This window comes from Peromyscus leucopus, chromosome 1 (assembly GCF_004664715.2).
Source record: "Peromyscus leucopus breed LL Stock chromosome 1, UCI_PerLeu_2.1, whole genome shotgun sequence".
NCBI lineage: Eukaryota > Metazoa > Chordata > Mammalia > Rodentia > Cricetidae > Peromyscus > Peromyscus leucopus.
Window position 1 is genome coordinate 11,548,548 of NC_051063.1, and position 26,165 is coordinate 11,574,712.

The 26,165-nt window shown below is 41.5% G+C and overlaps 1 protein-coding gene across 1 annotated transcript in view; it reads right to left on the bottom strand.

The window, feature by feature from the left end:
• The window catches only part of Pcsk5 (proprotein convertase subtilisin/kexin type 5), a 425,182-nt gene that overhangs the window by 377,496 nt on the left and 21,521 nt on the right, over positions 1–26,165 (bottom strand). Inside the window, 1 exon segment of the mRNA XM_028874891.2 lies at positions 1,888–1,992. Coding sequence (XP_028730724.1) covers positions 1,888–1,992 — 105 coding nt within the window.

Consider the following 26,165-nt stretch of genomic DNA (forward strand, 5'->3'; position numbering starts at 1 on the left):
AATTGCCAAAATTCAAGACAGTTGTTTAACGGATGAAAAACCTGTGACTTTGCTTTTGAAACATAGCAAATTCAAACTGTCCCAACATATTACTTTTTCAGAAAAATTAGTCTAAATAGAGATAAATATGTATACATTATCTATAGGCCACTGAGTGGACCCTATGCCACACAGAAGGAGGAGCCTGAAAGACATGTCCTTTCTCTAACTACTGAGATATAATTTCAGTCATAAATACTGTGCCATAATATTCCAGGGAAAAATTAAACAGAGTGTAGTGATTTAATAAAAATAGTCCCCATAGACTCATAGGGAGTGGCACTATTAGGAGGTGTGATCTTATTGGAGTAGGTGTGGCCTTGGTGAAGGAATTGTGTCACTGTGGAGGCGGGCTTTGGGGTTTCAAATGATCAAGCCAGGCCCAGTGTCACTCTCTCTCCCTCTCTTCCTGCTGCCTGCAACATAAATCTTAAAAGGTCTTATTAATAAAAACAAACCCAGAGCCAGGTATTGGGATGAACGCTGAAACAGATCAGAGAAACAGAACCAGCTACAGCCACCTCACCTTGCCAATTCTTCAGCTGATCTCATTTCCTCAAACTGGAAGCCTCTGTGTCCTCATCTGAATGGATCTCAGATGAATCGTTGCTCAAAAGCCTAAAAGCTTAACCAGGCTCTAGTTCCTGGTCCTCACACCTTATATACCTTTCTACTTCCTGCCATCACTTCCTGGGATTAAAGATGTGTGTCACCATGTCTGGCTGTTTCCAGTGTGGCTTTGAACTCACCTAGATCCAGACGGATCTCTGCCTCCTGAATGCTAGGATTAAAGTTGTGTGTGCCACCATTTTCTGACCTCTATATCTAGTGGCTGTTCTGTTCTCTGATCCCAGATAAGTTTATTAGGATGCACAATATATTGGGGAACACAATATCACCACAGCTGCCAGCCTATCTGGATGTAGAATTATCAGCTACTTCTCCAGCATTATGTATGCCTGCATGCTCCCATGGTTCCCACCATGATGATAAGGGACTAAACCTCTGAAACTGTAAGCCAGCTCCAACTAAATTTTTTCTTTTGTAAGAGTTGCCATGGTCATGGTGTCTCTTCACAGCCACAAAAACTGATTAAGACACAGAGTAAACCATGGCCCATAGCAGAAGGCAAGACTCCAAACCACAGACTGGATTGCACAAAAATTCATATAAGAGCATCTTTAACAAGAATTTTCCAAAGCCTCTAGCTAAGGCTGCTATGCTTGTTGGTAGGGACCTGTTTGCCAGTCTGTTTGAGAATGAGTTCTATGGCAAACCAAAGTCACAATGGAGGGGAAGAGGCAAAATAACTTAATCACTGAATTATAAACCATGAACCCACAGAGGACCTAAGGTAAGGTGGCACAGCTCCTTCTGTTTCTCTGTTACTTAGCACGTCTGAGAGAGCTAATTCTATGAGGTCAGTCCCTTCCTCCAACTTATTTAATAAACACAGCTATTTAATTTGATGTCAGTGTCTTAGTTGTCTCCTCATACCCATGGAGCTCACAGGACCTCAAGCTGCATGCATTTGAGAGATGGCATGTTCTTCTTCCTTTAGACACGTTCAATTGACCTGTCTTCTCAAGCTGCAGCCTCTCTCAATTCTACATAAAAGCTCATATCTATGGCTACCCCTGAGCTGCTCCACACCTGGGATGACAGTGGCATGTCAATCAAAATCAAGCCATTGAGTGTTGCTGCCCGAGAGCAGATACTGTACCAAAGGATACTATGACAGATCTAGAAACAGGAGCCTCATGCTTGGTCACTGGCTCCTCATGTTATCACCAATGAAAAATGCAGAAGCATCCCTTCTTGGTCCCCATCCAACTGGTTTTTTCTTACCTTTGGTTCCATTGAAATGAAACTGTGGGTTCCTCGGCTCGAGAGAACAGACCTTTTAATGGTCCTGCTATGGTAGAAGTGATAGTAGTCCTTCAGTGCACCAATCTGCAGGGACAGGTGGGAGGAAAAGCACAGGGGGAACATGTTAATGTCTGAAGACAGCCTGTTTCCTTGTTTTTCATCCAAATAAGAACACAAAGCAAAAAGGTCCATAAATTATGCAGCTGCCTGATATACTTAAATGTCACTTGAACCTTGTGGTCACTTTTCAAAAGAAGGACATCCGATATGAAATATGAGTGTCCTTCAGGCAGTGACTGCAGAACTAAAGATTCTATTGGGGCAGTTAGCTTCTCCATATCGCCTGTTTAATGTTTAATTTATATGCAGCATTTTAAGTAATGCTATATCAATCTATATCCAAATGTGGGAAGAGGGAAAAGTCAAATAGCTCTCTAGTTAATAAAAACACATTGCATTCTGTTTGCTATGAGAAATAGACAATGAAGGATGCCGACAGGTTATTTATACAGTTAATTTGAAACATGTCTAAAGCAGATGATCATTCACAAAGATAGCAGCACTACTTAGATCAGGAGACAGTAGGCACAGCCCTCAAGTAGAGTGGTAACTTCTAGAACAATATTTGAGCACAGCTTCTGGGGATAAATGGTTTTATCTACTTTATCTTGTCCTTGTCCCTTAACACGATTTCATTTCCTCATTTTCATTCTTTCGCAGTTAAAACCAGTAGGTCTGCAAATGTGCCCAGCCTACTTTGATAAACAAATGAACAAAACATTCAACAACTGTATTCTTGTAGCAAAAGGGGTTGGTAAAGTGCTTGATACATAACATGAGGACGTGAGTCTGGATTCCCAGCACCAAAGTACAATTGAGGCATGCCAGTGTGTACAATCCCATTGCTTGGGAGCGGAATGCAGAGACAGGAGGATCCCTGAGACCTGCTGGCCAACTAGTCAGCTAGTCTAGCTGATCGGTGAGCTCCAAGTACACTGAGAGACACTGTCTCAAATAAGGTGGAGATGAACAGACAAGGTGACACACTAAAGGCGCTTGGCCTGGCAAGCTCATCTACTGGAAATTGTTACCTAGAAGCCATAAAAAGATGAAAGAAAAGAAGCAAGTCTACAAACTTGTCCTCTGGTATCTACCCACCCCCTATGATACAATGCTCTCCTCACCCCCTACATACAACCACACATGAAACAATAATAATAAATAAATTTAAAGTGGAGAACAATCAAGGGAGGTCAATTCTGACCTCTTTGTATACCTATACATGCGCACGTGCGTGTGAGCACACACACACACACACACACACACACTGTGCATCACCCAATGAGAACGGAACTGAACCACCCAGGCAGGGCTTGTGCCTAGAGTCTCATTTTAGCTGACACCCCAGCTGAACAGCATGTGCTCTTGAGCCCATGTTTCCTTTTCTGGAAAATTGGATTTGGGGCTAGTTAATTTCTAAGACCACTGCAGTGTTCATATTCCATTCTTTAACAGTGACACTTTCCTTGCTTCAGGCAAATACAATAAATGTATAATTCTCTGGACGCTCACAGCTCTGCACTAAAGGAATGACCACAGTGATGATGTTGTCCAGTTGGTCCAATGTAGACTTGGGCTTTCTTAATTAAAATGTCATTGGCTCAGGTTAACTTTTTTTATAATACAAGACTGTTTTCTAAGGTCTGTCCCCTTATTACATTCCCACCACATGTTCTGTGTCATTTTGACATTGTCTCCTTGTGGGGACTTTGTGACATTGCACTATCATTAAAACTTGAGAGAAAGCTCAAAGCTTCACATTTTTGATTCCAGTGGAACATGCCCTGATCTATAGAGATGATTCAAAAAAATAAGTGAAATATATAGCCAAGGAAGTCCCAGTGAGTCCTCCATCTCAGTGGTCCTGAGCAAGGGGAGCAGGAAGAAGTCAACAGGTCGCAGCCCCACTTCTGGGCCTGCCCAGAAGGATATCCCAAAAGGTGTTAAAATGCTGAATCTTTAAGGGTTGCATTCAAGAGTGGCTGCATAATTTTCTAAACAAAAGTTTTAAGCTCTTTATTACACATAGCTTAGTGAAGTTCTTCTTGAGTAAACATAATAGTTTGGTGGAACGAACACATGTTCCCTGGGGAGGAACCTTGAAGAACTGACCATAAGTAGGCACAGTGCAGACATGAAGATCAGGAGTTCAAGTCAGCCTTGGGCACATGGTGAATTAATTCAAGGAGAGCTTGGGCTACATAAGACAAAAACAAAATGAAGGAATGAATCATCACCAGTGGGAAAATGTCAGTGTGTTTACTATCACAACTTCCCTACAAAGAAACTCTGTGTTACAAGAAATGGCTGGATTCAATCCAATTATTAAGCTCCAATTGTGGATGAAATTCGTTCTGAGGACACATTCAAACCCTTTGTGGCCTTTCAAGTATAGACTGACATCCCGGTCTAAACCAGTAAGTTAGGAGTTCCAAACTGGATCCTCTGACTCAACTTAAATTGATTTTGGACCTTGGATAAACCATTTATCCTCTCTGTGTGTTGGTTACCTCAGTAGGAAACTGAGAAGTTCACAGGAGGTACTGTGGGCAGACATTGGTCATCAAAGTACTCAAGACTAAGATAGCTTAGGGGGAACTAAGGAGATGGTTCAGTGCAGAAAGTACTTCTCAGGAAAGCCTGAGGACCTGAGTTCAAATACCAAGGACCCACATGAAAGCAGATGCTGTAGTAGACATCTGTAGTTCAAGCACCTCCACAGTGAGATGAATTATAGAGACAAGAGAACCCCCAAAAACTCCTGGGTTAGCTAGCTTGGCATACATAGCAGTACACAAGAGAACCGGCCTCAAACCAGGATTGTCTGCTAACACCCCACATGCACTGAGGCACACGTGTGTGCACACATACATGAGGTTTTGAAAAGAGAGTATTTATGGCTTGATATGGAATAATGAATGTTGGAAAATGAGATGTCTGGCCAAGTCACCACTTGGCATGCAGGCATTGTTGGAAGCTTATTAGCTTCCCTTCTCTCACCTCTTCTAATTCATCTTTCATCTCTCTTTCCTTGTCAGGATTACTTCTCGCCTACGTTGTTATTAGCTCTTTACTTCCCTGCCCTCACTAGGAAAAACCCAAAGAGCCAATGACACACTGCTGTAGGTATGTAGGCAGCAAGGGTGGTTATACCAGACTGGTCAAAAGTATAAAATGAGGTGGGATTTGAAGAGATTAAACTGCATCTAACCTTGGACCCCACCTTTCTATTTCTAAAGGTGCTTTTTGCAGATAGTTACCTATGAACAAACTGTCAGAGTAAACTTTGTAAATGTTCAAAACACCCAGCTGCCATCAAGAGGTCATTAATTCTATACAAATAAAAGTACTTTCAACTCTAAGATATAGTGAGTTAAGAATGAAGAAAGGTATACACCCTGCCTATATATGGCGTGATTATTGCAAAGACGAAAAAGGAAGAATTTATAGTTGTACAGTATAAAGTTGTAAGAACATTTTTAAAATAAAATTCAAAAACCAAGAAGAGGGCTTTCTTTTATTGTTTATGCTGGTAGCTTTTTTATTATTTAAAAAACTCATTAAAATGTAAAAAAAAAAAAAAAACTAGAGATGTTTCTTTGAGAAGTGGACAAGGGTGATGTAGAAACTCACAGTTGGTACAAATCCAGAGATTAGCGTCTATGGAGTGCACAGGTACAAATGGGTGATCTATATCATACTCAATTCTCCCAAAGCTCAGGCACCACCACAGAAGAGGGAGTAGGAAAATTCTAAGGGTCAGAGGTCAGGAAGGACCAGAGCAAAACAGTGTCTTCCAGACGTGAAAGAACAGCTTTACTAGTGAACTCACAGTAGCTGTTGTTGCCTAAACAAGAGTTGCCCAAGATTAAGACAGTCCAACGTTCCCGCATAAAGGAGAAAGGCACGCCCATGCTCCACCTCCTAGTGGGGAGTTACTGGGAAGTCAATTTCTTTAAGAGTATGGTCAACCTCCAGTGGATGGCTCCACGCATATGAAAATATGGGCAGCACTAGTTTGATCTTTGGTTTGGTATTTAAAAAACAAAAACCAGCATACAGAATTGGGAGGAATAAGGAGAGTAGGGGGGATCTGGGAGGAGTTGGAGGAAGGGAGTCTGGGTGAAAATGATCAAAATACATTGTATACGTGTATGAAGTTCTCAGAGAATAAAAATGTATGTATTTTTTAATTAAAAAAAACTGAAACAGCATACATACACATGCCAGCAATTTTTCCAAGGCATAGACACTCCTTAAGTTCTATGTGGCCAGTACAAAGGCCACTTCTACCTAGGCCACCAAACCATGCAGCAGTAAGCAATGCTGTCCTTCTCTTGGGGGTTCTGATTCTACTACTGAGCTGTGTAGTGGTGTGCTGTATTTTTGGTTGATATCTCCCTTATTAAAAGTTGAACTTGTGTCAGGCATCTCTTTCCTCTCCTACATATTATCAGATTTAGCTTAATCTCCAAGAGTTCTGGAAGCTAAATATCATTAGCTCTAATTGACTAACGGAGGACCCCAGGGCTCTGGGCACACCCAAACACATTCTGCTGGGATTAAGTGTGATGTGCTTAGTAAATATCTACTAACATCAGGATTCTGTCATGGAGTCTGTGAATGGCCTCAAATGATGCAGTGCAGCATCCTTCTGGGGGGGGTCTCCCCATAACACATAGCTAAGATGATAAACTCTACTTATGCAGCAAGTGACCAAACATGGTGCAGGTTGTACCAGCCAGACATAAAGCAAAATCAAGCATCAACCCAGCCTGTTCTTGAAGGACCTGCTCAGGACCGTAGTAGAGGTCTTGCTATCTGCTTCCTAGCTGCCTGGTACATCATAGTGGTAGTGTTTTTTTGTTTGTTTGTTTGTTTGTTTGTTTTTTCTGTGTCCATAGTTGTTTTGGTGAGCTGACAAGAAACTGCAGATGGTATAAGAGTTGTACCTGTGGTGACAAGATAGAGTAGCTTCCTAATCCCTTAGCTTTCTCGTTGTGGACCAGGGTATGATTTTGAAAACCCAAGGGCTGCACTGAAAGCTTGACCTTGTTATTTCTACTCTTTTTGGTTGTTTGTTTTGTTTTTGTTTTTGTTTTTCTGAGACAGAGTTTCTCCGTGTAACAGTCCTGGCTATTCTGGAAGTCACTTTGTAGACCGGGCTGACCTTGAACTCATAGAGATCTGCCTGCCTCTGCCTCCCGAGTTCTAGAATTAAAAGCTTACACCACCACCACAGGACTTGTTTTTACTCTATTAACATAAACCCCTTTCAAATTAGTGACCCATAGAATCCATTCTCTGTAGTAGGCACCTCTGACCACTCCAAACTGGATACACTGGAACGTCTTTAAAACTAGCTATACCTTTACACAGTCAGTTCAGAGATGCCCTGTTGCAGAGCTCCAGAGCCATAGGCTACTGGCAAAAACGAGCCACAAGCTCCTGGATGAGCCATTGTGTCCACCCTGCCATCCTGTAGATGACAAGGTGCTTCTGATCGTCTCATGGAACTGTACTCTTATCCCTCAAATACTTCTTCTTATATTAGCTGGGATGATACTTACAAATACAACCTGGATGTAAGGTTATGTCATATCCCTGCCTAAAAGTCTTTTGTGGCTTCTTTTGTTCTCAAATAATATTAGCTATACATAATGCTCTTTCATGAATTTGTTTCTAAAAGTCAATCCAAATAGGAAGATCGTATTAAACACACTTACACGGGAATGACTAGGTACGCTTTAGCTAACTCATGGAATGAATATACTCAGGGCTGCAGGATCTAGCCTGGCCTCCCTCTGCAGTCTAGCATTCTCCTCATTCTCTGGATTCCAGCCGTGCTGGTCCTGTACCTATCAGTGCCATGACTCAGCCATCTCTACTGACACCTCTGCCAACAGCACCCTCACTTCCTCCATTTCCCCACCTTCAACTCCTCTTTCTCATCTTTTATGCCACTCCCCAAATGAGGTCACAGCTCCACTATATCATCTGGGAATCCTAAAATGTGCCTGCAGCTTAATCCAGATTGGCACATGTATCAGTCTAAGACTGGCTCCCTCGCCTGCCTGCATGCTCCACTGAGGCTGCCATGTGTCTGTTCACAGCTCAACACATGTATAATCACAGAAGAGCTTGTGATCTAAAAATCATAGTCACTGAATTGCTAAAATCACATACAATAGAGCTCCATATGGTTTGGTCTCTAGTAGCTCTATCCAACTGAGGCTGATTGCAACAAAAATGGCTTCATTTGGCCTTAACTGGAGTTCCAGTTCTGCCAAGGTCATGTGATTGTGACAACTGTGAGCTGAGATGCTGTTGTTTGCAAAAGAGCAGCAGAAGGAACTGTGTGCATTGATCCAATTATTTTGTCTCATCCAAACAAAGCAATCCATTGCTTTCCAAGAAAAAACACATACATATATAAGCATATTTATGTCTCATTTATTAATACGAATGTCCCTTATTGGCAAGAATTGTGTCTTTTATGTTCTTTCAATAGGACTGAGCCTGCTGAGGGCATTTAATAAACATTAAGAAGAAAAATGCTGTAACATGTTGAGAGTTATTAAAAATAGACATGAAAACAAAACAATAATATTATCTATAAGCAAGTCTTCATCCAGGTTCTTTGGGGGAAATGTAAGACAAAAGATGACTGTGTTTATGTCATGTAAGAGCAACAGGGGCCAAAATAGGGAACATTACATAATTGGCACAGGGACACTGTATAAATACGTCAGGAACAAATGAGATATGGCAAGGCCCAACCTTCCATACCACTGTGTAAAGGGAAAGAGTAATGGCCTTGGCCCTGGACCTGTGTGTTCTACAAAGCTGTACACACTGTTTTCTGCCTGGCAACTCTGCTAAGATGAATTTCATCCTTTGTTCCTAATTCTCCCAAGCCTTTGAAAGTGTCATCTTTAGTAGTAGCCTCTCAGAATTTTCTTATAACTACACTCTCTACAACAAAGCGTATTCTGGGGAAAGAATTTTTCAAACTATTTTATAATAATAAGGCGTGTATGACTGACTATAAACTCTGTGTCTTGGTTTTTCCAGGTACAATTGCATTTGGTCAGAAAAGTATTAGTGAAGCAGAATAAATGAGTACAATTTATTTAATTGCTTAAGCTAACAACAGATGATAAACTTCCCCATGTCCCTGACTCCTCCCATCACAGGTAAGGTACAACTAACCAAGTGGGGTGTGCTGGGCCCAACTTAAACACTGGCTTTGTTCCTGGTAAAGAGCTGTGCATCCTTCCATAGATAACTAGCCACCAATACATCTACCCCACCCATACTCACAGTGAAAACTGACACCCATTACTTACCAGCCCAGAATCTCCCTGCAGAAGATTTGTATTTCTGCAGAAGGAACCCTCACCTCACAGAAGCCTGCCCAGGCCTGATACATGTTCTGCATGCAAGAAACTGGACAGTGCCAGGCAAACCAGAGCAGGCAGCCACCCAGCTAGAAGCACCAGTACTTGATAAACCTATCATTTCTCCTGGGCTACCTGTCTGCCTGGTTTTCATTGTTACCTCTTCAGTTAACAGACTTCCCCAAATTCTGCATTTCCTTTTTGAAAAGTAATTTATTATACCTCCACCCCACAAATTAAACTCCTAGAATGGGCAAACATTGAAACAGACATTGCACAGAAGACAACAGACATATTCTAAATAAGCACACAAAAAAGATGTGAAAATGAAAATGAAAATCATAGTAACTGCACAATACCAGAATGGCTGAACAGAAAAGACCAACAATGCCAAGTTCTAATAAATCACTGAGCATCAGAATAATACATTGCCAAGAAGCATGGAAAAGAGTTCAGTATCTTTGGAAATTTTTGGCAATGTTTTTTTATAAAACCTGCCTCATAATCTAGACATTTTGTTTCTAGGAATTTACCTAAAGGAAATATATTTCCAAACAAAAAATCCACACACAAATAGCCCTGGCCCATATCTTAATAACAGTCACAAAGTAGAAATGGTTTAACTGCAGATTTAAAAAGGGTTAAATAAGTTATGACATACTCATTTAGCTGAAAGCTGTTCAGGTTGGGCATGGCACTACATCTATAATCCTAGCACACAGGAGATTGAGACAGAATGGTCAGGGTTCAAGGTCAGCCTTAACTACATAGCAAGCTCAAAACCAGTGTGGCCTACATGAGACCCTACTGAGAAAGACAGACAAACAAGAGACACAGCAACTGGAGGGAGAAAGAAGCTAAACTGCTGAACTGATATTACTATCATAGAAGAAAACAGAAATGTCTTAGTTAATGTTTCTATTGCTGCAATAAACATCAAGATGAAAAGCAACTTGAGAGGGATGTTTTAACTTGTCTCACAGTCCATCACCAGGAGAAGCCAAGGCAGAAACTTGGGGCAGGAACCTAGGGGCAGGAACTGAAGCAGAAGACATGGAGGAACGCTTCTTATTAGCTTGCTCCTCCTGGCTTGCTCAGTTTGCTTTCTTTGCACCCCAGGACCACCTGTCCCAGGATGCCACTGCCCACAGTGGGGTGGACCCTTCTACATCAATCATTCATCAAGAAAATAGGATTGCCTACAGGCCACTCTAATGGTAGTGTTTTCTCAAATGAGGATTTCTCCTTCAAAGATGACTCTAGCTTGTGTCAAGTTGGCAAAAACTAAACTGAACGATGAATTTCAAAATACACAGCTGATGGCAGGTACACACAGTAAGCTTAATCTGGGGAATCTAGGAAGTGGATCAGGGCAGCCTGGCAGAGGAAGCTGACCTGGAGTGACCTAGAGAGGTGTGGTGTGAGGAATGTCCTTGCCTTGATTCTGACGCTAATCCAACTGCTTGAATCAGCTCCTCAGAACTTTGTCCTGACGACCAACTACCACCAGATCCAACCAGATCTTTTTCTACCACCATGTTCAGGGACATCATCTTGGTCACTTGACATTACCAATGATGGCACACAGACACACAGACACACACACACAGACACACACACACACAGTGGACTCTCCTTTGTCACTGAAGAGTACATCCTTCTCCAATCTGTCAGGACACCACTGGGATACACTTAGCACTCATCAAACCTCACACAGAAATGGCTGTACTGGGAACATGTACGCCATGCTTCAATAACCTGTGATCTTAGAAAGTTACACAGCGCTCTATCTTCTGATTCTGACTCTCTCTTTGACATCTGCTGAACATCTGGAAACAAGAAGTTGCCAGACACTAGAAGCTGTGATGTCTTCCTCTCTCCACCTGCTCAGATGCAAAAAAGAAACAGTTCCTACCAACCATCCCTTCCCCACCACTCAAAGTTTGAGACTTCCACTCCTTACACTTATTTCCAGTTCATTTCAGCAAGTAACAGAGAGACTGGAGAGATGGCTCAGTGGTTAAGAATGCAGACTGCTCTTCCAGAGGTCTGGGGTTTGATTCCCAGCACCCACGTGGTAGCTAACAACTGTCTGCAACTCTAGTTCCAGGGCATTTGACACCCTCCTCTGGTGTCCATGGACACCGGGCTTACACATGGTACATAGGCACACACTCAGGAAAAACACTAAGATTCATAAAATAAAGATAAATAAATCTTGAAAGGAAGAAAAATGTGAGAGAAAGAAAGTAACAGAGGCAATGTCTAGATGTAGTATCTGCCCTTCATTAAGGTCATAGGGATGATGTTAACATAGCACTTCTCCAAAAGAAGAATCTTCAAATAACTGTAATTGCTTACTTTCTAGTACCTTCTGCAACTCTCAAAAGAGAGCAAAAGAAAAGGCCATGATTTATTCACTCCATCACTAAGAATACTTCCAACCTCAGGGCCTTTGCACCTGTTTTTTGGGTTGGTTGGTGTGGCTTAGTTTGGTGTTTTGTTTTTTGTTCTTATTTTTTGTTTTGTTGTTGTTGTTTGGTTGGTTTGTTTAGTTTGGTTTGGTTTTGGCCTGATAGCTTCCAGAAATCTCTGACTTGCTTTCTCCCATTGTTCTTGGGTCCTTATTAAAATGCCACCTTCTTGGGTAGGCTTCTCCTACCCTCTCCCATGAAAGTCTCATGCCCTTCGACATAGCTCATATTCTGATTTATTTCCTCTTTAATATTTATTGTCACCTAATACCATGCATTCTCTTCATTTGTTCCATTTATTGTTTCTCTTCCCTCACTGGAGTATTTATTCACTATTAGGTTGTTCTAGTCTCTGTTAATATACCAGACATACCTAATACAATTAAATAAGTGAACTAATGGCCCCTGGCCTTAAAGAACTAGTAACAGGGTTCACATCTCTACTGTAGGGAATTTACCCCTGTATAGACAATTTTCATAATGTAATACCATGTGGAAACATCTGAAATGATCACTTTACCATTAAAATCTCTCTAATCACCAAAGTCTGCCTTGATATTTCTTAACTGTTTTCTTACCCCTCAGTTAGTGACTTCTTTATGTCACTAAACCAAAATAGTACTGAGAGCAAAGCTGCTTAATTAGCTGAAGGCACTGGGTCAGCGTGCAGGGACCCACAAAGATCCAGCGAGTCATAGTATTACAACAGAACACAGAAACCAGGCACAGCAGTGCATGCTTTTAATCCCAGCACTTGGGGGGCAGAAGCAGGTGGGTCTCTGTGAGTTTGAGGCCAGCTTGATCTACACAGTGAATTCCAGGTCAACCAGAACTACACAGTGAGACCTTATCTTTATAAAACTGAAACAAAACAAACAAACAACAACAAAAACAGAGTTACATGGGGAGGTGTGTTCTGAGAACAGTTTGAGAAGATACAAAGAAAAAGTGTTGCTAATTGTTTCCTAGAACCTGGGAGAATTTCTTGTAGTCTATGGGGGCAAGAGAGCTGGCACCTGCCCATCTCTACTGCTGTCCCCAGGAAGCTAGATGGTATCTTGAAAGGGCTATGATGCTCTAGACACAGTCTAACTTAGGCAAATATGGCATCCTGGCACCCAGTTCACAGATGCCAATACACTCCACAACAACACACAAATACCCTTCCTTGACTTTTATTTCAAGTCTACTGTTCAAATTTCTCTTGTGATTTCTTCCTCAGTTCCTTCAGGCTGAGGCTGAGCATTTGAGCTCATCAGAAAATGACATTAGAGCAAATAAATTCAGAGCTGTACCATTACAGTATTTTTTTTTTAACTCGGGATGCTCAAGGGAAGATGTGCACTCCCGATGATTTCAGATATCTAATCTCTCTCTAAAATAAGCAGGTATAGTAGGCTGTATAACAGGTCTCCAAAGCATCTATGTCTTAATCCTTGGGACCTGGGGAAAGATGTCTAATAGGATAAGATGACTTAATATATATAATTAAGCTATAAATCTTGAGGTGGGAGAATTTTTTTCTGGGATCTCTGGCGGCTTACCACTATCACAAAAATCCTTATAAAGGAAAAGAAGCCAGGCCATGCCTATAATCCCAGTACTTGAGAGGTGGAGGCAGGAGATCCAGAGGTTAAAAGTTATCTTGAGCTACACAAATCTGATGCTGGCTTGAGGTTATGTGAGATCCTGTCTCAAAACAGCACAAAAGAGGGGGACGGGCTGCAATGTAGTTAGAGAAGAAATGTGACAAAGAAATTAAAGTCAGAGAGAAAAAGAGAATGCCTAAATGACAAAAGAAGTCTGAAAATTTGAACTGTGTAGACAGTGGAAGGAGTCTCAAGCCCAAAGATGAAGGGACCCTGAGAAGCTAAAAATGCATGGAAGAGCAGTCTCATCTGAAACTTCTAGAAGGAATACATGTCCCCTGACACCTGATTGTGGTTAGAACTTCTGTCCTGCAAGGTAGTAATAACATTATATTGTTCAAACCCACTAAGTTGTGGCAATTTGTTATGGCAATAACAGAAAGCCTCTTAGAGGCTCATAGACAGAAAAGTAGCCCAAGCAGATAACTTACTTAGATGTGGTCCTTTTTGTTCTTTATAGCTTCCAGGACTCCCTGGGTACTCACTTATCAATTTCCAAGTAGTTGTGACAATACAATTATGAGCTTAATGATGGCCAGGTGTTTTGTTCTGAGCTTTAACATCATCTTGTTTAATCTCCAAATAAACAGAATCCCAAACAGACTAGTAAATGGGCTTTTCATTTTCCTTAGTTCAGGGTGGCCTCAAACTCTCTCTGTAGCTTGAGGATGACCCTGAACTTCTGATCGTCCTGCCTGCTGAGATTATGTGCCCAGTTTATGCAGTGCTGGGAATCAAACCCAAGGCATCCTGTATGGGAGGTAAGTACTCTACCAAACGTGCTACAACCCAGCTCCTGTGAATGATGCAAAACCATCACACAATAAAAGATGTTGGGACGGCTGGTACTTACTGAGTACTGTATCTACCTTCTCCTTCTCCAGAGCCCAGCAAAGGAAAAGAACTGTTCTAATGTCATGGACAATGAAACTGAGCTTAAGCCAAGGAGAGATTGAGTCACATGCCCAAAGTAGGAAGTACGTATCTACTCAAGAATTTGAATATCATGTCAATCCAATTTCATAAATCTAAGTATTTCCTAATCAGAACACTTTGATTTTTTTTAAATACCCAGGGTCACAAAATCGCTACATATCCAAAAGATGGCCTTGAACTTCTGCTTCCACCTCCCAAAAACTGGGGTTACAGTGAGCACAACCACACCCAGTTTACAAGGTGCTGGAGATCAAATCCAGAACTTTGTGCATGCCAGGCAAACACTCGACTGAGCTACATGCTAAGTCCTAGCATTCTGATTGTATCTGACAGTTATTCACAGGGTTTTGCAAAACTGCACCCATCTCTGTAGGCACACTCATGCCATCCCAGTTCCTTTTACCCTCACTAGCATGAGGTTTCATTATTTTGTCCCTAAGCTGCCCATAGGAAGAATCTAAGCCCTCATAGTCCATCTTGAAAGCAGGTTAACAAATACAAACATCATGTCTGTACATGCAAGAAATACATAACAATTCTCACTGGGGAAACCAAAACAAGTAGAAGCAACCCAAGTTCAAGTGAGCAGTCTACAGTTTGTTCTACTATACACAAATTTTGCCCCAAAACAAAGCACAGAATCTTAGAGTTGGGAAAGTCCTTACTTAGTGGCCCAGTTTGCTTTACACTGCTATGATAAATACCATGACCAAAACCAACTTAGGATGGAAAGGGTTTATTTCATCTTACAATTCCAGGTCACACTCCTGGAATCACAGAGAGAAGTCAGGGCAGGAACTCAAGGAACCTGAGGTCAGGAAGTAAAGCAAAGACTGTGGAGGAACACTGCTTACTGGCTTGCTTTCCATGGCTCACTCAGTCACCTTCTATGCAAGCCAGAACCATCTGCCCAGAGATGGCACCATCCACAATGAGCTAGGCCCTCCAACGTCAATCATTAATCAAAAAGATCCTCTACAGACATACTCATAGGCTAGTCTGATGGAGGCAATTCTCCAATTGAGGTTCCTTCTTCCCGGGTGACTCTAGCTTGTGTCAAATTGACCAAGATTAAGCAGTACCACAGTCGTCTGGTCTGATTTTCCATCCCACACACAAGAGCACACTCTTCATAACCTACAAGGTACTATATTTTCTGGGGAAGTTTAATTTTTAGAAAGTTATTCCCAGTAACCACCATAAATCTACTTGTTTAAGTCAAGAACCACAGAGCACTCTCTATTTCTTGAGCTAGACAGTTAGCACAGCTTACTGGATCTTTCCTGTTCCCAGCTGAACATCCAAGTTTCCCCATTTGCCTTGTATAATAAGCCTTTGCAGGTTGCTTCTTCCAGAAGAGCCAACATCTGGGATGTCACTGCAGAAAGCTTGGAGTCTAGAACATAACACATGTCAACTCTAACACTGTGGAGCCAGGATGGAGTCAATGACACCATAACCTCCCTTGGCCAATATTTCTGGCAAGATGGTTTAAAACTGAGTATTTTTAGCAGAGTGGACCAGACAGTCTACATAAATGCTTTTAAACTTGGTTCTTCACCATTCTATATTATAATTTCCTAGAAGTAAATGATAGAAATTTGCTTTTATTTGGAATGCTGTTTCACTTTCTATACTCCACACAATTACAGCCTGTCTAGACATTCGTTTATTTATTGAGTGTTACTACATGCCAAGCACAGATCCCAAGACACCACAGACTGAGGGAGTCATGTAGAAGCCCTGCCAGTGTGGAGAGAACTTTGACGGGCTTCTATCAACCCCACTGTCAGCTCCAAGTCTGAAATTTATGTCTTTACTACCAAACTGGAATATTTCACCCAAGACAGCTCAAATAAATTTTCATACTTGTACACTGAAGAGGAATGAGTTCAACATTCAACTTCCAATATGTTTGTAACAGTTATTTAGGAATGACCTGGAAATGACCTCTCATTCATTTTCTGCAATATGATTTTCTCTGAAATGAATAATTGTGGTCTTAATATAAAGTAATCTCCAATTACATTCTTCTGAAAAGATCATTTAATAATACTATATTTAGTCGGCATTTTTTTAAAATTTAAGACTGTTCTTAGGGGGTCTAGAGATGGCTTGGTGCTTAAGGGAGCTTACTGCTCTTCCAATCGACCTGAGTCTAGTTCCCTACACCCACACCAAATGACTCACAACCACCTGTAACTCCACCTCCAGGGGACTGTACACCCTCTTCCTGCTTCCAAGGCAAATGCAGTCAGACTTAGACACACACACACACACACACACACACACACACACACACACACACACGCAAAGAGCGATAGAGACAGACCGAGAGACAGGAACAGAGAGACAGGGACAGAGACAGAAACACAGACACAGAAGCAGAGGAACTCTGACTGAGACTTACTCAAGACAGACGGAGGCCAGGAGAGATCAGCACACAGTCTAAACTGGTCTATACTGGTATTAATGATCACTGTAGAAATTGGAAACACATACACATGAAAACAAACAGAAATAGTACATAGTTTGACAGGTAGAAATATTGCTAGAGTTAGCCTCTGTTACAGTACATTTGTCTTTAAGACTAGTAATTCTCAACTCTGGCTATCTATCCATTAGTACACTATGTGGACATAAACAAAAAACAAACAAAAAACTCACTAATGTCAAGTCTCTGGACATGAACAATCTGAATTAAGGGCAGATTTCTTGCAAAAAAGTTTACTCGTGGGCCAGTGAGATGGCTCAGCGGGTGAAGGCACTTGCTGTAAAGCCTGATGACATTGATGACATGAGCTCAGCCCCCAGGACCCACATGGTGGAAGGAGAGAATGCACTCTCCCAAGCTGTATGTAAGCTTGGGTGCTATGGGATGTTCTCTACGTTGTAATGTACTGCTGTGATTGATTGATAAATAAAATGCTGATTGGTCAGTAGCTAGGCAGGAAGTATAGGATGGGCAGGACAAAGAGAGAGGAGAATTCTGGGGAGTGGAAGGCTGAGGCAGAGAGATGCTGCCAGCTGCTGCCATGAGAAGATGTTAAGATACCTGTAAGCCACGAGCTGCGTGGCAACTTACAGATTAATAGAAATGGGTTCATTTAAGATGTTAGGTCTAGATAGCAAGAAGCCTGAGCCATTAGGCTAAACAGTTTAAATAATATAAGCGTCTGTGTGTTTATTTGAGTCAGAGTGGTTGCCAGCCCAGTCGGGACTGGAGATAGCTCCAGCTACACTTGGGGGCTGGAACTCGGGGTGGCAGGCTTGCATGGCAAATGCCTTTGCCCACTGGGCTTTCTTACTGGCCAACTACAATACTTTCAATAAAACATTTTCTCCATAAATGGGAAGACTGAGCATGTAATAGCTGTGAGAGTTTAAAGTATGATAGACTGAAGTGTGAGGCTCAATGGGGCAGCTGATGACCCTGAAGCACCCGGTCATCTCTATTTAATAAACCTGTTAGGAGAAGCCCCTTTCTGGTAAAGCTGTTCAGAGGTGCTTATGTGTCTTTTCTGGGTCCTTCCTGGGAACAGGTAGAATTGGTACTTCACAAGAGTGACCCCCTAGGGGAGGTCAGGACCAGAGAGCAGAGCAGCAATGCAGGTCCAGTGGTAGGAGAGGGTAGGAGTTAGTGTCATCTGAGAAGCTCCTATGTGCACAGCTCCCAGGGCCCAGCCAGTGGAAGCAGCCCTGGCCTTTTGTATTAATTCAAGGTGTCACAGATACAGAACTATTGGGACAGAACAAAGCACACTGCAAAATGGCAACAGCAAATAATGGTGAGGGTGTCATGGGAGCATGACACTGCTGCTGCCCCTGAGGACACCTAGGAAACTTCAAGGCAGCTTTTATGAAACTAAATCTTCATGTACCATGTAAGTCCTAAAAATCTTTCTTCTAAGTACTGCCCCAGAAAAAAAATTAAAAATCGCAGTCATTCAAAACATTGTACATAAATGGTATAACATTTTCAGCCATAATCACCAAAACTTATCCACAACCCAATGCCTTCAAGCTTTGGTGGATAAACAAATTAGTACCTCCATAAAATGGACATTACTAGTCAGTGAAGAGAAGCCACTACCTATGGCTCATCAGGAATGAATCTGGGAGGCAGAAGAAGCCAAACTCACATAGGACTGCATATGTATTATTCTACTGATAGGATTGAATTTTTTAAACAAGCCTTATGTTTTCATTCATTAATTTCAAAATATCAGGTTTTAAGTTATAGTCTCTGGTCCGTTTTGAATTCATTTTGTTCAAATGAGAGGTGTGGATCTAATTTCATCCTTCTGCAGGTGGATATCAGTTTTAACAGCACCATTCTTTTAAATTGGGTGGTTTTTTTTTCAGTGCATGTTTTTGAGGCATTTATCAAATATTATGTAGCCATAACTGTATGGGTTTATTTTTAGACCATTTACTGTGTTTCAGTGGTCTATATGTCTATTTGTGTGCTTGTATCATGGTGTCTTTGTCATTATGGTTCTGTAATATAGTGTCTTTGTCACTATGGCTCTGTAATATAATTTGAGGTCAAGTACTATGATATTTGCAGCAGTGTTCTTTCTGCTTAGAATAGCTTTGGCTATTTGTGATCTTTTAGGAATTAAAGGATTGACTTTTATAGTTCTATAAAGAATGTTATTGGAATTTTAACTGGGGTTGCATTGAATTTGGGCACATACCCAAAGCACTCTAAATCTTACTACAGAGATACTTGTATATCCTTGTTTATTGATATTATGTTTATAAGATCATGGAAAGAGAGTCAGCCCATATGTCCATCAACAGAGGAATGGATAATAAAAGTAATATGTATATGTATGTATGTATATATATATGTGTATATATATATACATACATACATACATACATACATACATACATACATACAATGGAATTTTACTTAGCCATAAAGAAAAATGAAATTATAATTTAATGGAAAATGGATCTGGAAATTATTAAGTAAAGTAGCACAGATTAGAAAAGCCAAAACAGCATCTTCACCAGCTCTTAATTTTTACAAGTATGTATATGTGGATATGAGGGTATGTCGAGGTCATGAAGCTAGGAAGGTGTCTTAGTTAGAGTTACTACTGCTGTGATGAAACACCATGACTAAAAGCAACTTGGGGAGGAAAGGGTTTCTTTTACTCATAGTTCATTATCAAAAGAAGTGAGGGCAGGACCTCAAAGAGGGCAAGAATCTGGAGGCAGGAGCAGATGCAGAGGCCATGGAGGGATGCTGCTTACTGGCTTGCTCCCCATGGCTTGCTTAGCTTGCTTTCTTATAGAACCCAGGACCACCAGCCCAGTCAGTCACTAACTGAGAAAATGCCCTATAGGTCGGCCTACAGCCCAATCTTCTAGATGCATTTTCTCAATGAGGCTCCTTCCTCTCTGATGACTCTATCTTGTAACAAGTTGACATAAAACTAGTCAGTACAAAAAGGGACCATGAAAGTGGGAAAAATAGGTTTTGAGGACGTGGGAGAGGGTAAACAGAACATGACATAAAAGCCAAAAGGGAACTACTAGGGGTGGAAGAGTACAAAAGAGAGCAGTGGGTGGGGAAAGATGAGAAGGCGGGTCAGTAAATACAAACTATTCATGAAATAAAAAATCATAATGAATCTATTCTTTTGTATAATTAATAAACAAATGAAAAACAGACCATTCCTCCTCGATTCTCACACTCATCACACAACCTCTGTGGCTCTCTCTACATGTGTAGGGCACTCTCCCACAGCAATTTTGAGCAAGCAGTTTTGCAGCAGCCACCAGCTGGGGGCCTCCGGATTGAATGATAGTCTAGCACTACTGAACTGGAGGGAGCATGAGATCTAACAGAATCAGGGTTTAGCCCCCAAGACTGTCCTGCCCCAAACTTCAGGGGCCAGTCCCAAGACCTAATCGACTGACAAACTGGGTTCCCCCAATTTCCTCCTCAGCACTTATTAAACTGCTACAGCAGCTCTCAGAATTCAAGGAAACTGAGTTTACTAGTTTATGATGAGGGACGTAGATGGAGAGATGCAAGGTGGAGCTAAGCGGAAGCCTCATGAAGTGCTTGTGGTCTGTGGGAGCACCACCCTCTAGGAACACACACGCACTCCACTATCTGGAAGCTCTAGGAGCCCTGTCCTATTGGATTTTATGCAGATTTTATTGCATCATCACGACTGAAGTCTGAACAACCATGTAGATACATGATTAGATAAAAGGGGTATAATCAAATGCTGACAGGCAAAGGAGGAAACCTAGAAGGCCTTCTGTTCAGATTCTATGGGGATTCTCTGCAACATTTATTCCCCAAGGCATGGGATAGACCCACTTGGAAATAGGAGTCTTACTATCAGACTGGGCTGGAGTTTCCTTACTGTCAGCTCTGAGACAGGAGTGCAGAGAAGATTATGGTCTGCCTTGTGATTTCTATGGCCTGCACTGGGGAGGGAGTTCCTAGTCCCAAGGATATGAGAAAAAACAAGGATATGCATCTGACCATGCAAGTATCCTTTGAAAGGCGAAATAGACCAGAAAACAGGTTAACAGATGCCCCCAGTAGAAGAGGCTGACTGCGAGGTAGCACTGGGAAAATTTCTAAGCTACTTCTCTCTATCTTTATCATGGTGGTGGTTACACCACTATAGGCCCTTGTCAACATCCATCACATTATGCAAGAGTACTCCATGCAAATGATCCTTCAGTAAATTTGTTATTTTTACAGAAACTCCATGGGGAAAACCCCCACTTCTAGAGGGAGCTGGTTGATACCGCGATGCAGATGCAAGTAGCAGAAAGTGAAGTTGTTTGCTTAAATTTCATGATATCATCAAATCAGTCGAAAAGCTTTCCTACAGCCATTGGCAGCCTCTTCAGCATTGAATCTACACCATTCAAACAACAGCCTTGAGAATCATGTGCAGCATGTAAAGCGCCCCATTTTGTGGAATGAAGTAAATATTTCAACAACTCTCAGTAAAATACTGCTCTCCTCACAGCAAAATGTGACTGATTATGCAACATGATGAGAACGGAAAAAAAGGAAATGGCTGGTAATTCTGGGAGAAAAGAGAAAAGATGAGAAGACTCCTAAGAGCCATTGGCTATATACCTAACATAACTGTCTTGAAAACAAGGAAAAGTCTGTAAGGCAGGGAGTGGCAGGGACAATGGCCCCATGCCAGCAGCACTCATACCCACGGGCTTGGCAGAAATGCATACATGCCCCCCTCCCCACCGCCAGAATCGAATCAACCTGGGCTCAGCCAGCTCCAGTCAAGAAATAAGGATGGGGCACCAATGAGAGAGTGACTGTGCAACGTTCACAACAAAAGGCAAGCAGTGTTGGCTAGCATGGCCTGTGCAGGCAAATGTACATATGTGCTCCACATTTGCCCATTTCTACCTTTAAAAAAAATATGAGTATGTATAATGTGTATGTATACAGTATGTACATGTATGTGATTGTATACATTTCTACAGTATATGACTTCGGGTGAAAACATGTCACGGCACATGTATGGCAGTAAGAGAACAATCTTGATGCTGGTCCTACCTTTGCCTTGTTGGAGGCTAAGTCTCTCCTTGATCCCCACTGCCTACGTGAGGCTGGCGAGCTGGTGAGCTTTTGGAGCTTTCTCCCCTTCCTATCTGGCTGTAAGTACACTTGGATCACAGATGCTCTATGTGGGTTCCAGAGATGCACATTCAGGTCTGCACACTTGTACATCATTTTACACGCTGAGCCATCTCCCTAGTTCCTCCTCACCCCACCTTTATTAACCTCTGGCTTTACTTGATTCTAATATTACCACCCCAATCTACATTTTAAATAAAATTCAATTGCAGCATGAGTTTGATCCAAGTTCAACTCTGGGAGATAATTGAAAACATTACTAATGTTAACAGTAACCATAAAGTCAGGAGGTAGTGGTATACGCCTTTAATCCCAGCACTCAGGTGGTAGAGGCTGGGGATCTCTGAGTTAATGGCCAGCCTGAGTGAGTGCCATGACAGCCAGGGCTACACAAAGAAACCCTGTCTTGAAAAACCAAAAACCAAACAAACAAACAAATAAATAGTACCACAAAGCATAGTCGTCCGTGAACAGGTATCTTGATGAAAATTCAGTTCACTGGATCAACACAAGAGCAAAGCGTTGGAGCTGGAAATCCACACGTGCTGCGCACAGGCCTCACTGAAAGTGTGAAAGTGTAAAAGTTGCCTTCCCATGGCCATCAGACCCTCCATAAGAACGGCACTGTGGCCTCCACTTCTCAATTTTAAATTTTTCAACAAGTCCCTCAAACCATAAAACTCAGAACATATTTTCCTTCCTCTTTCAAGTAAAACATGTTGATCTCTTCAGGGGTACCGTTTAGTAGAGAAATGTTTTCCATCAAATCTAATAAGAGTTCATCAAGCCCAAGGCCTTATCTGCATTGAATTAGCACTGTCTCTTTGGAGCCCTGTTTCACAGGAGCCATGGAATATGAATTCCTAATTCTACACAGGTGAACAATCAATCTACTCTTATAATCGACCACGTTGATTCCATCTGATGCTATTTATCATGATTCTTCGGGGAATGTAGGTTTTAAAAACTGATTTTGAACATCCATTTAGGTGTAATATTAGCAAGAGAGATCTTTTGATACCCCAGGTCTGTACACACTTGCTCCTCCAAATTCTTCAAAATGCCAAATGTTTGGGGTCACTTCTTCCAGCGCCATTTACAACTGGTCACTTTAAGAATCCTGCCACTAAGCCAAGCATGGTAGCAAAGGCCTATAACCTTAGTACTGGGAAGGCAGGAAAATGGTGTCAGTTCAAGCCCAGCCACAGATACATAGTGAGACCCTGTTTCAAGAAGATAAAACCAGTAGCCACCCCATCAACAGGACAAATAACACATTGGGCCATGTGTATTCTTCTTTCTAACTATCCTATCATATTTAACAGCAATATGAACTACCCGTCTTTCAAGTGCTCTCTCATACTTGTTTTATGTAAGATGATGTCAGATGGCTGGGGATTCACTTAGCATTAGAAAACTCTATCAGCATGTAGAAGATTCATGCATTCTATTTCCAGCACTGAAAAAAATTAAATAAACACGATACAAAAATGAATCTTAAAAAACGGTATCACACCTAAAATTTGCTTACTTTCTGCTTTTACGAAATGACCAAAATTGCTTTTCCTTGGCTTAAGAAAGGCTACCAGCTCTCCTCCCATTTGTCTTCAGATCATTACCTCCTAATACCCTCACTTGCCCTCACCCCCCACTCAGCCGCACAGGTCTCCTCCTCAGCCTCTGGGCCTGTGTTCTAGCTATTTCACTCACCAGGCAGTCCCTGTGCTTCAGGCTCTCACTTCCTTCTCAGAGTTTAGACCTTGCCTCAAAACTCATTTCCTCAGAAGCCAAAGTCCTTTCTCATCTCCCAAGTGGCCTTTCTAGACTGCTTTCCCTGCTCAAACTGTTTGTCTCCTTCAGTTTGAGAATGCTGGTCTACTGGCAGCATCTACTCCACAGCCCATGACACAGTGGTTACCCCAAATAAACTTACCACTCAGTCAGTGAGGGGAAAGAGACAGGGAAAGGATTAGTGTCTCCACTGCCCACACAATAGAATTGATGCCCACTACATTTTCTCACTGACCTACATTTACAATAGGAGCAACTATAGCAACAAAATGTTTCTGACACCACACTCAGTGCTGTTTTCAATACTTGAAGCAAAGCTTAAAGAATACTGGAGCTCCTGCTTTGAGTCACATTCCAGCTTTTCCTGAAGGTTCGATTTCAACCTGATTAATTTCAGGATGATCTTATCTCAGTAATTCCTATGCCTGGATCAAGTGCCCAGCTTCTATTTACTTATTTATTATTTTTTAACATAAAATGTCCATTGACCTTTTATCTCAGCAGCTTGCTTGGCCATGAATATATATTAAATACATAAAAAGAGACCTTAAAGAACCATTATGCCACTAAGCAAATGTTTGCATCTATCTACAAGAAAGTCAGAAGTGATGTTTAAGAAAATGCATTTGGCCTTGTAGATTGAGTTTTAAGTATCTCTCTTCTATCATTCCTAAGTACTTACTGTTGACATAAAAGATAAACTCAATACAGTGTTTTACCAAAAGAATCATTGCAATGTTTACACATTTTTGCAGTTAACTGAAGACATATGCTTATCTAGACAAATACCTCATATCTAGATAAATGGAGAAAAAGTAAGTTCATTTAGGCTGCTATCTGAGGCTTCCACGGGATTGGAGATTAATCCATGTACTGTGTTAATGTTCAAAACACTGGATATTGCTGAATTGCATGTCCAGTGTAGATGGAAGGAATTCAAAGGAAGAACAGAACTTCCACCCTCAGCTATAACATGCCAAAGTTCTGTAACTAAATTGTGAAACAGATTTAAAGCCCCAATAAACTACAGTGATAAAGACCTGGGGTGGAGAATGGTTCCTGCAGCTATGAGCACTTATTCCCATTTCAAATGTCTCATGTTAAACTGAATTTCTACAGTGACTACATTAGCTCTAGTGCTGCTGCCTCTAGCCTGCTACTTTAGTGGCTGCCTTAGAGAACTATAAAGAGAACTTCTACTGCTCACCATGATGGATGCAGTCCCGTATCTTTCTATCAGTTGCACAAACCACAAGACCATCCCAAGTATTTCAACTTGTGGACCTTAAGTCTGCAGTCACAAGTAAAAGCACCTCATGATAGTACAGTCATATTCCCTACATCCAAAAGAGAAGATGACATCTGTCTCCACAAAAATGAGCCTTCTGACTTTCCCTGGAAAGAGGTCCAAGGGACCAAGCAAGATGGGCATGCCCTTAAGCATTTGATCAGTTTCTTAGCTTATCACTACACAGTTATCAGGGGAGAGTTGTGAACTATCCTTTAACCATGTTCCTCTACCAAAGTGAGGAAAAATTATCGTATTTTAGCAGTCAAATGAAAGGGAGGAAAGAGTTAGATGTTCATGGACCTAGGAAACAGTACTACCTCCAAAATGGAGATGCTTGCCAGAATGCCTTAGACCTACAGTGCAAGCCTGCAGACCGCACTCCTCATACCCAGAACATGTCAAACTCCTAAAGAAAGAAAAGCCATTCGAAATACAAAGTTAACAGTGGGGATTCTTTTCTTTAATTATTTTTAGTTATTTATTATGGTTGTGTGTCTGATGTGTGTGAGTTCACATGTGGATGATTTTTATTTGTTTATTATTATGTGTTTATGATATTTGTGATCTCCCATGTGAAAGTCACAGGACAGCCTTTCAGGAGCTGGTCTTTCCTTCTGCCCTGAGTTCCAGACTTTGGACTAGGACAATAGGCTCACCCGATGGGTGCTTTTTACCTGCTGAGCCATTTTGTCAAAATGTAAGTATGCAGCCAACAAAGGACCAAGACAGTCAGAGAAGCTTCTCAACACTTTTATTTGTCATTCTTTGAGTTTTGTTGTTGTTCCATTTTGTTGTGCTTTAAGACAGTAGGCCAGGCAATGTCAGCTTATCACACAGCTGAGGATGACTTTGAACTTCTGTTTTTCCTGTCCCTACTTCCCATGCATTGGGATTGCAGAGCAACTTGAACATTTTTAATAAGGCATGCTCAGCATTTGCTTTTATAATCAGCACTTAGAATATGCTATAGCTCAAGTCTGCTAAATACCTGGGCAGTGAACC